The sequence below is a fragment of the Dendropsophus ebraccatus genome, chromosome 10, assembly GCF_027789765.1.
Source record: "Dendropsophus ebraccatus isolate aDenEbr1 chromosome 10, aDenEbr1.pat, whole genome shotgun sequence".
Classification (NCBI taxonomy): Eukaryota; Metazoa; Chordata; class Amphibia; order Anura; family Hylidae; genus Dendropsophus; species Dendropsophus ebraccatus.
Window position 1 is genome coordinate 24,164,823 of NC_091463.1, and position 17,800 is coordinate 24,182,622.

Genomic DNA, 17,800 nt, shown 5'->3' on the forward strand with positions numbered 1-17,800 from the left:
AAATGATGGCCATCCACTTAATTTCAACATTGTGTGAACATAGCCTTTCTGTGTTTCAAATCCACTCCTGGCTTTGGTTGCAAAATACTGACCAAAATACTGAGCAAAAATACTGTGTGGGAAATCACGGCTGTATTTTAGTATTATTTTACCGTGTGTGAACATAGTTAAAAAATCTTCACCCCATTGATCTGTAATGGAGCTAACAATGAATGGCAAATGTGGTAAAGGCCTAGAATATTCCGCCTCCCACCTCAACTTACCACCATTGACCAGAGAATGATAAATTTCTCAAATCCTAATTCCATCCCATAGAACGGACTCTAGGATGCCAACAATACCTGTTTTTCAAACAAACATATATATATATATATATATATATATATATATATATATATATATATAATTATTTTTTTTTTTTTTCCCGTCTCAACTAGAGATAAGCAAACCGGGATCGGGTTTGAGACGATCCGAACCCAAACGTTCGGTATTTGATTAACTGGAGGCTGCTGAACTTGGATAAAGCTCTAAGGTTGTCTGGAAAACATGGATACAGCCAATGACTATATCTATGTTTTCCACATAGCCTTAGGGCTTTATCCAAGTTCAGCAGCCACCGCTAATCAAATGCCGAAAGTTCGGGTTGGGATCGACTCGAGCATGCTCGAGGTTCGCTCATCTCTAGTCTCAACCATAAATATAAGTGTTTTTTATTATTTTTATTGAAGTAAATCCACAGCACAATAAAAATATATTTCACCATGAAGAGAATGACGGCATTAATGAAAACATGCCGTAGTACCTATACTTTAAAGTATCTATAAAATTCCCCAGGCGATAATATAATAGAAGCGCATTTGGCAGTAATGGCGTATGTACTAAAGGCTAATTATATGTAAATGCAACCAAAGTGCAAAATAAATTTGCAGAAAGATACTCGAACAAAAAATTCCTCCGTCTCTACGGCGCCTATTGTTGACTGCGTTTACAATGTAATATTTTCCTCTTAGTTTTTTTTTATATGGGAATAAATATTATTTTTCTTCAAATGCTTCATCGCTTCTGTATTTTCTCCACATTGACCTGAAAAAAATACTAAGCAGTCTGGTAGGTAATAGCGCAGGGAATTTTTACTAGCAATAACCACAGGAAATATCTATCAATTTCTACTTACAACAGTACAAAAATAAAGTAGTGTAAAAGCAAAGTGCCAAGGCGAAAACTGCCTTGACATTTACTGCTGCCTGGAAACTAAATAGGTGTAAGGAGTGTATGAACTAATACTGAGGCATAGAGATTGGCTTTCTCTCCTTGTCGTTCTATTGACAAATCCGATTCCGCAAGTCACTGAGTGTATTTAGAGACAATTTTTATCGAACGGAACATGGATATGCATAGTGTAATGCTGAGCCAGCAAAACTCTGCAACGGGTAATGGGCAGGCTTGGGTGAATGGGAGACATTTTTCATCACGGCGAGTTAGGCAACGATGATGTGCCGGATAATGGCTCCAATTCGCTAAACAATATTTCACAGTTACATATAGTAAAATTAAACCTTGAGGAAAATGCTGTTTATTAAACCTTTCAATGGTTATTATAGGTAATAAATTCAATATATTCAAATGCATTTCTGGTAGTGAAGAAAGTTCGTCTGGAACAAACCTAGTAAAAAAAGATAGAGAGGCGGTTTCTTGATACAAAGACTGGGCCTGCATCATGTTGCTAAATTAAAGGGGTTATACAGGCTTAGAAAAACATGGCCTCTTTTTTAGGGTATGTTCACACTGAGCTAAATTGGCGGAATTCCACAGCAGAGCTCTCTGCCGCAGAATCCAGCCTGCCTCAGTGTCAAATAGTGTCTCTATGGAAGGGCTTACGTGCCTCCACTCAAAAAATTGGCATGTCAATTCTTTGAGTGGAGAACAGCAGAAGCGGAGGCACACAAGCCCTCCCACAGAGACACTATTTGACACTGAGGAAGATGGGATTCCACGGGGGAAAGCTCTGCTGTGGAATTCCACTAATTTTGCTCAGTGTGAACATACCCTTACAGAAACAGTGCTGCTCAGTTTGGGTGTAGTATTGAAGCCCTGTTTTATTGTAGTAAATGGAGTTGTAATACCACACACTACCTGAGATTAGCTGCATTTTTTCTAATCCTGCATACCCTCTTTAAGTAGTAAGGATATTTTTTTTTTTAGGTACATACACCAGGAAAATATTATTTCATCTATTGTTTGCATAAATCAGTATCCAGACATATGCCAAAACAGTGTTTTTAAAGCGGTACTCCTGCAAAATGTAAACATCCAAGGCAGGTAGGCGGTTGTGAACATAATAAAGAAGCTATACTTACCCATCCCGGTTCGCCCACAGTGTAGTGTCACTATTCACTGACCCCCGCTAGTTTCTTGTAGCTCCCGATCCTGTGACGTCATGACCCAGCTCAAAAATGCCCTCTCAGCCAGTGAAGGCGAACACCTCTGCAGTCACTGACTGTGGTGGCGGGTGGTGCCTGCCGAGTTGTGACAACGTGGGAATCTGGGAGATAAAGGAGACAGGAGGCCAGCAGTGAGCCGTGGCACTGTGCTGTGGGGGCACCAGAAAAGGTAAGTTTTGGGAAAACCACACATAAATTTAATTGAAAATATTGAGTTACATGGATCTTGCCCTAAGATTAGTTGTCAGTGACATAGTTTCAACCATGTGCCAAGGTGTGTTCCATCCAGGGCCTCCTGCCTATCTCTACACCTTCTGATGCTGTTGGCCACTTCCTAATCTCTTCTTCTCACCAGCCTCAGCTAAAGTCGCCTTTCGAATGTGTTAAGAAGAGACTAGCAAGCACTTGACTTATAGGACTAGCAGCATCAGAATGGCACAAGTGGGGGATTGGTGACAGAAGAGTACAGTTTTTTTTAATCATCCAACTCTGCACAAACCTGTCATAACTTGCTGCCTGATAAGTCATTGGGACAGTACTCAGTTTCCATCCCACCAGTCGTAATAGATTTCTTTCTATACTTAAACAGAAATAGATCTATCAATCATGGCTGTTGGGGCAGGCAGAAGCCATGACTTGTGGTTCAGGGAGCATGAAAACGATGACAGGTTGCCTTTAAATGAAACAAATAAGAGTGAGATGAGTTCAACACTGCACGTAGAAAAATAGGTGATCCGGGAGTGGACCGACGTGACAGGTACACTTTAAAGGAGAAGTATGGCCTCTGGGTTCTTTTTTAAAGGCAGGGGCATGGGAAAAGTAACAAAGGGTATTAACTCATCTCTCCCCTTGCCTCTTCAGCCCTGGATCGCTGCTCCAGGACCCCTGCCAGGCCCTGGAAATCCAATGCTGCACATGTCAAGACTAGAGATTATCGAAGATCGGGAAATGTTAGGTTCTATCGAACTCAAACCTTCTCGAACCTTTATCATTTGATTCTCGATACCTTCCCGTTCTGTGAGGAAGGTGGAGACTGCCCCAGTACCGCCTGGAAAATGGATACAGCCTATTACCTAGGCTGTATCCCTGTTTTCAGGGCAGAACTCGGGCAGTCTCGACCTTCCCTATGAAACGGGAAGGCATTGGGAATCAAAGGCTGGAGGTTCGAGAAGGTTTGAGTTTGATCATCTCTAGTCAAGACCTGGCTGATGGACTGGCCGCTCTGTTAGTCAGTGACTGGGGCAGGATACTGGGGCAGTCACTGATTGGCTGAGAATGCTATCCATCAGCCAAAACAGGCATTTTCCCTCAGCCGGGATGTCTTCACAACTTGTGGGAAAATGCCTTCCGGTGGGGGTCCCAACCCGGTCCCGCCGCTCATCGCGGGCATGGGGAGAGGAAAGCAATACTTCATTGTTACTCACTCCTCTGCTGCCTGCAAGAGGCCGGACTTTTCCTTTAACATTAAACAAAGAGTTAAACATTTTGATGGGCTGAAGTCACAGTATGCACATGTGGCCAATGTATCAGCAACAGGCAGCTTTCCTGAACTTCTTGCTGTGCAGGTATCCAAGCATTATAAAAAGAAATACATTTACAATAAACAGTAAAAAGAAGCAATAATATAGAAAAAAATGAGTCCGTAGGTTGTGTTTCAGATGGGATTCACTCCCTGTCAGGCTGGTAAGATTCTCCTGCACACAGAAATTGAGTTTTCATGATTCCTGTGGATAGGAGCCGAAATGTTTTTTGGACAGAAGCGGGAAGCAATCTATATGTGATAGTGGATGTTTACCGTTCTGCTCTCAGCAGGAATACATGCCAAATGGAAGTACATAGTGTACACCTCAGCCCTAGAATAACTGATTTTGTTCCACGCCATAGACAAATGTGCCCATCCTGCATTGCAATGCCACTTAGGTGTAAATCACATTGCTATAAGCACTCTGAACCACGTAAAGCTCTATCTTGAAGCCACTTAAACTTTAGATTATAAACTGCCTGAACAGCAATACCTTATAAAAAATAGAGGATTTTTATAAAAAATAGAGGATTTGTCTCTTTGCCAACAAAATGTATTGAAGGGAATTTTATTTTTTCCCTCTGTATCAACACTGGCTGGTCATTAGACTGAAGAACATTACCTTTCCTTGGTCCTAACAGTGGCAACCAGTACTCAAATACCCCCAGGACTCACAGCAGGGCAAAACAGGATTACCAGCAAAGAGTCAGAGGGAAAATCATACAAGGATGGATCAATATCAGCAGTAACAAGAATGAAATGGCAGCTCAACTCTGCATGCCTGGAATGGATAATCATAGCCAGAAACAGAAAAGAAGGTGACAAAGGAAACACTAAGGAGCAAACTTTCTCCATATAGCTCTCTATCTACCCTTAACGTAAAGAAAACTAAGTAACAAGCAGAAGGCTCTAAGATCCAGAAAAACACAGAACGCCGATAGATGTTAGTGAAATAGTGGGCAAGACTCAATAAATTTCAAATACCGAGATCAAGATAACATGAATAGAGGACAAGAAATAGACCCGGAAACTAAGAACTTGGAATAAACAGGAACCAACATGTGGACAGATCCAGGCAAAATGTACAGTTTGGCGAATCCTGAATTTATTTAAAAGCTCACAAATGGAAATTAGCCAATACATCCAGACCAGAGCAATCGAGCTTACGTAACACCCTTCTTACTCTACAGATTAGGAGACATGGACTGTTTTACGATGGTGTACTAACTTTCACAGCAGTATATGACTTAATCTCTGGGAGCTTGGAGAATTACATAAATAATGAAGGCTTAGACTTGAGTAGAGATGAGCGAATAGTGAAATATTCAAAAATTCAAAATTCGATTCGAATAGCCCCCAATATTGAATCCCATTATAGTCTATGGGAGAAAAATACTCGAGACTTGGAAATATTCAACCACTTGGAGGTCACCAAGTCCACAATGACACCTCAGGAAATGATGCCAACACCTCTGGAATGCAATTGGGACAGCAGGGGAAGCATGCCTGGGCACATCTAACACACCCAAGTCGCAATATTACTCCACTATCACAGCCTATCGACAATACACTCCAAACACAATATAACCGCTTTGTATAATGGAAAAAAATACATGGAAACCTTCTTTCCTCTACATTAGTGTGGATAGAAAGTAAAATATTAAGCAAAAGAAGCTTTATCATGCACCCCTTTAAATCTTGTTGCCGTGTGTGTGTGTGTGTGATGTGATTTTTTTTTACAATACCAAACAGAAAAAGGCGTTCAAATTCTTTATAGGATGCACAGTACGCAAATCAGTAGTACCAAACTTGTTTTTTTTGTTATGGCACGCTCACAGTATACAGCTGTATACCCTATCTCCACAGTCTAGGGCCTGGGGCCCTGAGCTCCTGGGGGACCCATGGCCACCCAAACAGACTTATTCTTTCAGTGGTATATTGTCTCATGGCTACAGTTCTGCCATGATTTGTAAAAAAAAAATGCTGCTTTTTTACCACAATTTTAAACAAATCAGGGCATCATGACATTATCTATCCTGTACTATGAGCACCATGCTAGTGCTGCCATAGTTACAGTGGGGTGGGGGGGCCCAGGCTTGGTGAACAGCCCGGGCCTATGGTAAAGTTAATCCGCCCCTTTCTACAGTAGATACACTACAGCCTATTGCTCACACTGCAATGCCTGCCTGTCTGAATACACTGTCTCAAAACACCTTCTAAATCTCTGCTTTCCTACCTAACATTACCTCAAAGCTTTCTCTCCCTGGTATACAGTCTCTCCCTCTCTAGCTCCAATTAGCAAGTGAAACGAATATGAAATCCCCTATTCGATAAATCAAGAGGTCACATGGTTCATCCTTCTCTCTCTCTTTCTAATCTACATAGATAGATAGATAGATAGATAGATAGATAGATAGATATTGTGTTTACAGTGTAAAGCAGAAGCAGACTGAGCCAGCAATGGGCAGATACTACAAGGTGAGGTGGATACTTGGCAATTGGCTCTGAGGTGCAGTGCTTGCTGAGAGATGTAGTTTCCTACTCGGCACCATCTTGGATATAGACCGACTTATAGAAAAAGTTGTAACTTAGGAATGATGGCAGCTAGAAAGATGCGAGACAGCTCAAAATATTCAGGGGGACTTGAAGATTAAGTACGTAAGCTAGGCTTGGCATTTCATTTTTTAGCTTTTGGGTAGAATACACCTTTAATACTCCAGTCCAGAGAACCTAATAAGTGCCTGCCTCCTGGTGGAACCTCGAACTCAGGCTGTCAATCATATCTGACTGGCAGCAGGATGGTGAGCATGACTAGAAGCCACCACATCCCCTCCTTTGGGACTGGATATCAGGGATGCAAGCTTAGAACTGATAAAGCTGAGGGAAATGATGCTATCCATGTCATCTGTCAGTTCCTGGGGGCGGTGTGTAGGACTCTAGGAACTTGTTTGTCCTTAAACCCGTCTTTTTTAGACTTGTAAAAAAAACTCTCTCTCTGGTGTCTTGGGTTTATACATCAGCCCTAGTTATAGGGGAAATCAGTAAATGGGGTTATTGGCCTGGTATAAAAGTGGTTAAAGAGAAACTAAGCAACTAACCTGCTAATATTTCCCTATCGTGCACGGGGCACTGAAGATGAAGGTAAGTTTGTTACCTCCATCCTCGATGTATAGTAAGCCATATCCTTTATTGTTTATTGCACTGCCCCTTCTATAGAATATTGGGGTGACGCTCTGCAGTTATGTAACACTTCATTAGAGGGAGGGGGTCAGTTGGGGAGTTTTGGCAGGAGTTCCACCCCAGTGCACCAAACCACCTCATTGGGATATGGATTAAAGCAACCTACCACCTGTTATCTTTTCAGGTTTTCCACAATGCACATGAGGTCCGTTGTGCACTGGAGGCAGGCCCAGAGCGAGCAATTCAAAGTTATCTCCACCCCCACCCTCCCAGGTGAGGCGTGCCTCCTCTTCTCGTTCAGATTTACCTCCTGCCTTGCCTGTCATTGCCCCTTGATCTCGAGCGTCATCATTAAAGTGGGACCCTCTCTCATGAGGGCGCTCAAGATTAAGGCACAATGACAGGCTGAGCCCTTCTAATAAAACAACATTCGCGACCAGGGCGCAATGACAGGCCAGGCAGGAAACTGGAGGCGGGTGGGAATAAGAAGAGAAGACGTGTCACCTGGGGGAGGAGATATCTTTGAATTGCTCACTCTGGGCTTTCCTCCAGGGCACAATGCACCTCATGTGCATTTTGGAATACCTGCAAAGATAACAGAAACCAGACGATCCATTCAAGAAAAGATCTACCACAACTGATTCACTGCATCGGTGCCGATAAGGTGGTAAGTAAATCTTATTATTGCCCTTAAGGTTGCACATTTATTTTAAAGTACACAGAAACAGCGCTGGGGATCGAGGTAAGAAACTTACCTTCATCCTCAGCATCCCGTGAGCTATAGGGACATACAGCGGGTTAGATGCTTCTAAGCTGATGATAGTTTCCCTTTAAAAAATGGCTTGAGTTATGAATTTCTTCTTTTTTTTACTAGTTTGTTGCTAAGATTTTATTCTTTTTAGATAGAATAAGGATTAAACTGCTAGAAAACATAATTTTGCTTACTTTATGCTATTGTGTTAATGTGCCCACAGGTGACTGCAGTTGCCATGACGGCTACTCTCCTGATCCAAATCATCCACATTTGTGTGTACGTAGTGACTGGGGACAAAGCCAAGGGTAAGTTCTATCTAAGTACATTCAAGTGTATGAGGCTGATTGCTTTTTAAAGATCCGCATATGAAGTTAATATCTAAAGAAGCCAGAATCTCTGCGCTAGGTTTATCATTTGTCAGCATGTCACAGTCAGATCTTAAATGACATAAATTTTTTTTTAATGTATTTATTTATTTGACAGACAGCATTAAATACTGCTCATTGCCTTTGTTTCTAATGGTTGTATAATAGTAGAACTGTAGTTTTTAAAGTGTTATGTGAGATGTCAGAAGCTGGTCGTCTGGCCACTATGGGTCCTTTTACGTGGCCTGATATGGGGTTGTGCCAAGACGGAAGCGACCGCTAATCAGTGAGATCTCGCTTGCAGTGCCACTCGTACTTTCCCTGTTTAGGCTATGTTCCCACAACGTATATTTTTGCAAAATCACGGCCGTTGTACAATTATTACGAGAATAAACGTTGTATTGCTGTCTGCATGGAGCATATACATATAGTATACGCCTCGGCCGGGATCCCTAGCGGCGCCGCAAACAAGTGACATGTCAGTTTTCTGCTGCTGCTATTCATTGAATAGCGGCTGCAGAAACCCATGTCAGAGCACACAGTGGAGCAAGCAGATCTGGCCGCTCGCTCCATAGCTTGCAGTGAACGCTGCGGACCAAAAGTTCATGCGGCCGGTACTGCAGTCTCTTTTCAGACGGGTCACAGAATAGCCGGTCTCTTACACTATGTGAACATAGCCTTAAACAGGAAGATGTGAGGCTGATATTCATACATTTTAAGGCCATGTTCACAGTTAGTAAAACACTGGCCGTTCTGTGACACGGCCGGATCATCCGGCCAGATGAATTTTACTACTAATAAATTCGGATGCGGGTGCATCTGTATGTGCCCATATCCTAATTCCCTGCTACACACAATGGAGTGTGCGGCCGGAGCTGCATGCTTCATTGTCTGGACTGACAGGTTCTCTGAGGCTGCTATTCAATGAATAGTGGCCGCAGAAAACTGACATGTCAGTTTTTTGCGGCGCCGCTAGCGATCCTAGCCAGAGTGTATGCTATGGGGAAAATTTATTAAAAGGCTAAAATACCATTTTTAGGCGCAGATCGGCCCGATTGGCGTAAAAAATATTTGCAAATGGTCTATTTGCAATTATTTTATTTGCATCTGGCCGATCTGCGCCTCCTGTGCCAGTGGGGAGAAGAGGGGGCGGTACAGGGGTGCGGCAGCATGCAGAGGGGGCGTAGCCTCTGTGTGCACCTCTACAGAAATCCTCTGCGCTCCAGAGCTGCGGGGACATTTGTAAGCCCGGCGTAAAAAAACGCAGGACTTAATAAATGTCCCTCTATGTGTATACACTCAGGCCGTGATTTCACTATGTAAGTTTCGTATTAATCACAGCCGTTGTTGCAAATTGGCAACAACAGCCGTGATTAATACGAAACTTACGTAGTGTGAACATAGCCTGAAGCCGCACGAAAGTTGCGATCTGCTTGCAAGTCCCGTTCTTTAAAGGGAAAAAAAATTGCCTTTACAGTAGATGTTTACTTAATAATTTTAGGCCGTGGCCGTACAACACCCTGGAAAGAGGCTATGATCTGGTGACGGGACAGCAAGCACCTGAGAAGACCCTCAGGTATGAAATTCTACTCTGAAATTATATGATAATTTATGGTATATTCTGTAACATGCACATTTAAAAGAAGCCAAAGGATTGTAGTCTATTTATAATCTATTGATAAAGACCATATGATGAGTAGATTTCCTGTTATGATTAGGCTGGGTTCACTTACAGTATGTCTTATGGTCTGTCAGAGTTGTCATCTGAAGTGGGTGCACCGTTTGTCCAGGCTGCGGTGGTGTCCCGTGGTCCGAGCCGCCGCCGCACCCGCTCTCCCTCCTCTCTGTCAGCTGCAACTGCGGGAGCCAATGTGCAGGGGGTCGGCGCTGCTGTAGTTTCAGCCCTCGTGCCTGCTCCCCGCTGTCCTGGCCATCACAGATTTAAAGGGACAGGTCGCCCCTAATTGGTAGTTGCACCAAACACACTAACACTATAAATATCCCCACTTGTCCTGCCCTTGCCTTGTTGGAGCCTCTGCATGCTTCCTTAGTGTGTGGTCCCAGCTCTCCGTTGTTCCTGCCCTCTGTGGTTTTCGGTGTGACTGCTATCCCAGTACTACTGTGAGTCCAGCTGCCTGCCTGCTTACTGTTCCTGCAACACCTCATCCGCCACCACTGGCAAGCCAAGCTAGGGTTAGAGACCTGGGGGCTGCCTGGCGCAGCGAGTCCATCCCGCCTTGCGGTGGGCACTGGTGAAGACCAGTGGCCCCTTAGACTCCGCTCCCTGGTGCGGCTTACGCCAACGACTCCAGTTGTTACACCGTTAAATATATTGTTGCTTTCCATACTATTATGTCAGAGGACAATAATGCTGAATGGTCTAACACTGTGTCCTGTTTTGTCTTATGAGACACTCAATGGGAAACCTAGTGATCCAATCTGTGGATCCCTGGGAATATGTATTAACCTGGGTTTACAAGCCTAAGTAAGAAGACACCTTACATGTCTGTAATGATGATGTTGCTGAGGGACAGGAATATTAGAGTGCCCTAAAAATAAGGAATACTCACCTGCCTGATCCCCCACCACTACCTTTCAACAGTGGCTGGGTCCCTGGTGGCATTTCAGGGTTTCGAAAATACTAGCTTAGCCACTGACTAAGGCAGATTGCTTCCTGTGACCAGGATGTGATTGGGGAGCCTGGCTCTGTTGGAAGGCAGCAGTGAGGACTGGGTAGGTGAGTATTCCTTATTTTTAAGTCAACCCTATTTTTTTGGATAACCCAATAAACTTTATTTAGTACTAAGTACTTTCATATAACAAATTAAATTTTGGTACTGCAAGCCATACATTTGCTGTAATTCTCAGCCAGTTCCACCTTAGCAAAGTTTCTTTTAATATTCCGTAATTTTTATTGTTTTTAAATAAAACAACAAAATACAAGTTATAACAAGTGGAATTGCAGTGTAGTAGGGTTGTCTTATACAGGTAAAAAACAAATCGTGTAAAGTCACATAACTCTCTGTGTTGCAGACACACTAACACATTGCATATTGTCTGGTTTACACTACCATAGTAATAGAGAATTGCTACATGAATGGGAAGAAATATTTGCACTAGCACGGCCATTGGGATTTAGAATAAATTTGGTTTGCATACATCTGTTCATAGAAAGCAAAAGGATTGATCAAGTGTATAAACTATTTCATGGAAAGCCGCCTTTCATAGACGCTCAATGTTAGGACAATGCCACAGGATATGGGGCACTTTTCCCATTTGTCCACACTTCCTCCAACACAGAGGAGAACTAGCAGGGTAGATAGAATGTGAACAAGTAGGATAGAAATAAGCATCGCCTCCTGGTGCCCCACACTTCGAAGAGTCTTATATATAATATCCAACGCATTTCCATTGAGCATCTGTAATATTGATTTGAAGTTCTTGTTTCCATTTGGTGAAAGCTGTTGGCTTAGTGAAGATTTATTGTGTAGAAGATTATAGAATAACAACATGCCCTTCAATTTCCTTGACTTTCAAAAGTTTGTTCCGACTGGACTTCCGGATTTTTTTGAATCGTTCGGTTCGACCGAATTTCGGATTTCTTCGGATTTCATAGTTTAAAGCATCTATATGATACGGGGGTATCTTTTCAATATCTTAAAGTCATTTTTTTTTTTAGACTTCAATATTCACCATTACAGGGTCTATGCAGGAAATTCACCATTACAGGGTTTATGCAGGAAATTCACCATAACAGGGTTTATGCAGGAAAAAGGTCACAAATGCAGTGAAGGAGCAGCAGTAGTCATTGGAGGCCAGTGGAGGTCCAGCAATAGTCATTTGAGGCCAGTACAGGTGCATCAGTAGTCAACATGGAGGCCAGGCAGGAACAACAGTAGTCAACATGGAGGGCAGGCAGGATCAGCAGTAGCCAACATGGAGGGCATTTCCACCAGGGAGTGGAAAGGAGTCCCCGCCTCCGTCTCCACAGCATACTGCCAATGGGTACTGCCTCCATCCTCCTCATCCTCCTCATAACCCTTCATATCCTTTCTGGCCCCCCTCTGGTCTGGCAGGAAGGCTCATCTCCTTCTCCACTCGTCTCCCCTAAAAGTTGCTGTGCGTACAGGTCCTCCTCCTCCTCAACTTCCTCTGCCTCCTCCTCCGCCAAGCCTTCCTCCAGTGACCCAGGCTGCGACAGTTGCAAGACCTGTTCCCCCTCGCCACTGAGTCCCATCAGCATCAGCTCCAGTACATGAAGCATGGGTATGATGGCGCTCAGTCCTGTGTCTTGGCCTCCTCAAAGGGTCGTAGCAAGCGGCAGGTGTCATGCATGAGCTGCCACTGCCCGAGCTCCAGGTTACTCAGGGTCCAGGTCCGCCTGCATCTAGAGGAAATCAGTCAAGGCCTTCCTCTGCTCAAAGAGGCGGTCCAGCATGTGGAGGGTGGAGTTCCACCGCGTGGCTACATCGCAACGATGAGACGATGTTTGGGAGGACCATTCCTCCGCTGCAGGTTGAGGAGGATGTGGTGAGAGCGACTTGAATGGCTGAAATAGTTACACAGCTTTCGAGCCATTAACAGCACAGTCTGTAAATGGGATGAAGACTTTAGAAAGTGTGTAACTGTTAGGTTTAAAACATGTGTCATACTCGGGCGTGCCTCATACCTCCTCAACGTAGCGTGGAGAGAATGTTGTTCCCATTGTCACTCACCACCGTCCCAACTTTAAGATGGTGTGGAGTCAGCCACGAGAGGACTTCCGTCTCGAGCAGGCGGTGCAGCTCTTCCCCTGTGTGTCTCCTTTCCCCCAGGCAGGCTAGGTGCAGCACAGCGTGACACCTTCGTGCTACACCCAAGTGGTACAAGGTAGGACTACTGGCGGTTGAGGAGGCTTTGGACCTACTGGAGGAGGTGGAGGAGGACCGCGACACAGGAACCCTGCTATGACAATGGGGTGGTGTCATCACCCTTCCCTGGCCAAGTTGCTGGGGGTCCACCGGCCATATTACATTTACCCACTGAGAAGTAATGGACATATACTGCCCTTGCCCGTAACTACAGCTCCAGATGTCTGTGGTTAAATGTACATGTCTGCTCACTGAATGGCTCAGCGAGTCAGCAACCTTTTCGCAAACATAGCTATACATGGCCTGCACAGCTGTGTTGTAAAAGTAGTGTCAACTTGGCACCTTCCACTGTGGCTCCACACACAACATCAGTTCACAGAAAGGTGCTGAGTCGACAACTTTAAACGGCAGAGCCTGGAGCACCAGCAACTTGGCCAAGTGGGCGTTCAGGTTGACTGCTGCGGGATTGCTGGGTGCATATGTCTGGCTGCAGTATAGCGACTTTATGATGCCAGGCTGCCTACTGCTAGCAACACAGGGGCCACCAGCTGAAGAAGGGAGTGAAGCCACACTCCCTTCCACAGAGGAGGTCTGACTCTGTGAAAGACCCCCCTGACTACTGCTGCTGTTGACCGCGGGTCTGCTTGGGCCTGCTGTGACCCACTATCACCCCGTTTCTCCCAGGCGGAAAGGTGGTGGCGCTTCATATGGGCAGCCATTGCGCTGGTGCCAGGATGGCAATTCTTGCCTCTTTTAATGCACCTGTCCTACAGGCGACAGATGACCACATAGGTATCCTCCTGGCACTTTTTAAAAAACTGCCATACAGGCGAGGTGTACAGTCTAGTACCGACAGGCTGCGAGGTAAGGCAGGCGCTGCCGATACTAGGACCTGCAGTGGAGGAGGGTTCCCCAGTGGTCATCTGCTTGTCCCTGCTATGCTTCCGACTTGTTAGTTGACTACTGCTGCCTGTCTGCTTTTTAGTTGTGGCGGGCCTGCCAGCGGACAGATTCCCGGTGGACGAATCCGCTATCATCCTCATCAGGCTCCTGCCCAGCCCTCTCTTGTCTACTGCCTACTGCTCTCCTGCCAGGCCTATCATGGGCCTGCTCTCATATGGCCTCCGACACAGCTATGCCCTCCACTTGATTGTACCCTGTCTCTTCCCCCACGTGCTCATCGTCATCAAAGAGCAGTTGGCTGCTCATAGACGCCAGCATTTCCCTTGCAGGCAGCGGTTCAAAAGTTAGTCTATCACAAGGGTCCAACTATAGGAATTGTCTATCTGTATAGCACTTTTTTTAATGTTTTATGCTACACACATGCACCAGGTATATTTGTCTCTCAGGATAACACGTATGTGATAGACACTATCACAAGGATCCAACTAAAGGACTTGTCTATCTGTAGAGCACGTTTTTGTTCCGTGCACCCTTTGCTCTCCTATGCCTAATCTATCTTTTGCCCTCTCTATATTTCTCTTTCAATCACTATATGTTTCTCCTCTCCGCTTTCCTAATCTTTTGGTCTTTGCTTTTCTACAATATCTTCTCAGTAGTCAGTAGTACAGCAGCACCAGCAGCGTTTTGACAATGACGAGCTCTGTGCACTGCTAGTCTCCTTCCTCTCTATCTCTCTATGTCTGCAGACTGTGTCGTGCGGTCCTGTGACCGCTCCTATTAAAGCAATACCGATGTCAAACAGGGGGTGGGCTACTGCAAGATCCCTGCTTATTAGATGTATTCCTGGCATCATGGGAAAGCGCTTTTCCTGCCCGGAACACTTCCTGCTTTCTAAAATGTTGGCTGCCATTTTAGAAAGCAAGACAAAAAATAAATTTGGAGCGGACTTTCAAAAATCCGAATCCGATCGGACTCTTTTGGAGACTTTTGGAAAAATCCAAACCGGATAGCCAGGTCTAGAGAAGGGATAGTGAATTTTAATATCTCTTTTGGGATAGTATCCTGTGGGCACTTATAATTAGTCTCTGGAGGGCTCACGCGCCTCTGCTCTTCACGCCTCTCCGCTCAAAGAATTGACATGAGCGGGAAGGCGCGGAGAGTTAAGGCAAGCAAGGCCTCCCATTGAAAGAGATAGCAAGAGGGATTTAGCACGGAGTCCATGGTCAGGGGTTCAGAGCGGAGTCTTTGCGCTGATTCTGTAATGTGAACGGGTCCTAACTGAGCAATTTGTTTTCGAGACAGGATGTACCATCTAAAAAGGTTTCTTTTTCTACCCATGACTTATTAGAAGCTACCTTCCACTGGGGTCGTAAAGCTTCCATGATCCAGGATGCTCGGAAGGCCAATCAAAGTTTCATGTTTACACTGTTCATAGGCACTCAATAAAATCACTATAAACGACCTTGAAAGTACAGGGGCCAGTACTCCCCCTATCCCACCACTCTATTAGTCAATTTGGGTTTGTTCCATGAATAACGCATTTCTGAATCAGGAAAATACTATATGGAGGATACCTGATATCACAACTACTATATGTGTATTTCTTTAGCCATTGCTGGAAGAGTTGTGCTTCGTGCCGTGATCTTCACTAGCCCAATGTTACAATTTAATCCTGTTGCTTGAGGTTTGGTACATTAATCTCCTTGACACAGTTTAATGAGAGTGAAAATTAATCACTGGTCTCCAGAGATATTCGGCTTTTGTGGTGTGGAGCTACACACTGTACTCGGAGTGGAGAAAACAGGAAGTTGTTTATTTTGCTTGAGGTTGTAAATCTTATTCAATAAACCTCATAAAATCATATTTAATTACACAATGGTTAACCATGGTTCCATCTAACAGTTGCTCATAAATTTACAGTGTTCATGATAAGGCTCGACACATTTCTTTAAAATCATTTTTTAAAATGAAGGCCGTGAAGACTCCATCATTTACAACTGTATTTGTAGGAAAAGTTTTAGTCCTTTCCTGGGAGTCCAAGCAATAATTAAACATTCCAAAAATAAACTGTTACTGTCATATCCTTAAACTTTAGATATGTCCTCAGCCATGTCAAGAGTTACTGATCGCACTGGGTCTCACTCCTGAGACCTGCTGTGCTCCTGAAATGGCCGTCAGGAACATCCAACTCGTTCACGCCATAGACTCTAATAGAGTAAATGAGTTTGATTGACCGTCGGGGAGGGAAGCACAGTGCCGTGCACTCTCCCCGTGCATGTCTCAGGATCAGCTGGAGTTGTACTTATTAGGCATAACGTTGGGTTATCCCAAATGGTGATCTGGATGCTACTTCTTCGACGACCTGACATCTCTAGTTCGCTAGCTGTAATGCAGGTGGACACAGGGAGTAATTCACTGTCACAGAAGTGCCGCACAAGTCAGAGGATGTATCGTCCAAAAGGAGGGTTATTAAAATGCAAGGCAACGCGTTTTGGGAATGATCCGTTCTCTACTCCAGGTCTATCCATCAGATGTAATGAAGGGAACAGAGCATTCCTGAAACACGTTGTCTTGCATTTAAATAAAGCTCCTTTTGGATTATACATCAACTACTGTAACTTGTGCAACACTTCCATGATGGTAACTTACCCTCAGTGTGGAGTGGATAGTGGAAATTACTTGTGGCCACGTTTATTGTATAGTGTGCATTTGTGGAAACCCCCGCCACAGTTACCTGTCACTTGTGCTCACTCGCACGAATACGTACACAATTATTTATGCCCACTCACATTCTGTATGTCACTTTCATGTGCTCACACTCAGTCATGCATTCACGGACACACTTTATTACATTGGGTTTTACTGTTTATAAGGGAAAAACCACAAGAAAAAGCACGTCAAATACATGGCACTTCTACCAAATTAAGATGAATCAATGTAAACAGTGAAAATATACTTTATTGGTACAAAAAACAGCAAGTGGGACAAACAAGATAAAACCAATTAAAAACACACAAACCAAACCAAACACAGTACCGTGTACAATAGGCACGGCACAAGGGCACACCGATCTAAAAGTATAATAGACCCTCACTGGTGCTGATATTACAAATTGAGATAGACACAAGTGCAACGATAATACATGATAAATAGAGAAGCCGAGGCTAAAGAGATTTTTATCACCAAATATGAGGATCCATGTAGGTGTCCACAAGACCCCACACGTTGGTTTTATCTTGTTTATCCCACTTGCTATTTTTTGTACCAGTAAAGTATATTTTCACTGTTTACATTGATTCATCTTAATTTGGTAGAAATGCCACCCATGTATTTGACGTGCTTTTTCTTGTGGTTTTTACTTTATAGTTTCTCATGCCAATTTGGGTTGAGCACTCTAAGATTTAGTTTTAGTGATATTATATATTTATTCATGTTTCATTTTTTGAAACATGAATAAATATATAATATCACTAAAATTAAATTAAAGCGAGTCTTTTTTTGGGTAGTGCCTTGTCTGTGCTTAAAGAACTGTTTATAAGGGGGCACTATTACAGGAAAAGCTAGACATAAAGTGTAATGGGTCTACCTGTTCTTTGCTTTGTGGGTCATCTGTGCTGCTTCGCTTTGTCATAGATCCATGCCAAGAGCAATAGCCAAGAAGCCCCTCCTCTTCACCCTTGACCTTGAGGCTGGTCTTCTGTTTCGGAGAAATCCAAGGACACTACCCTTAGCTGGGTCATCAAAGGCAGCTGCTAATGTGGATTTACCCTGGTACTAAAGGATTA

The 17,800-nt window shown here is 44.0% G+C and overlaps 1 protein-coding gene across 2 annotated transcripts in view; it reads left to right on the forward strand.

The window, feature by feature from the left end:
• Nucleotides 1–17,800, forward strand: part of ASTN2 (astrotactin 2) — a 526,582-nt gene that overhangs the window by 277,000 nt on the left and 231,782 nt on the right. For both annotated transcript variants that reach the window (XM_069943247.1, XM_069943248.1), the window contains exons 7-8: nucleotides 8,118–8,202; nucleotides 9,764–9,838. In XM_069943247.1, the coding sequence (XP_069799348.1) occupies nucleotides 8,118–8,202; nucleotides 9,764–9,838 (160 nt within the window). The remainder of the gene's footprint in view (nucleotides 1–8,117; nucleotides 8,203–9,763; nucleotides 9,839–17,800) is intronic.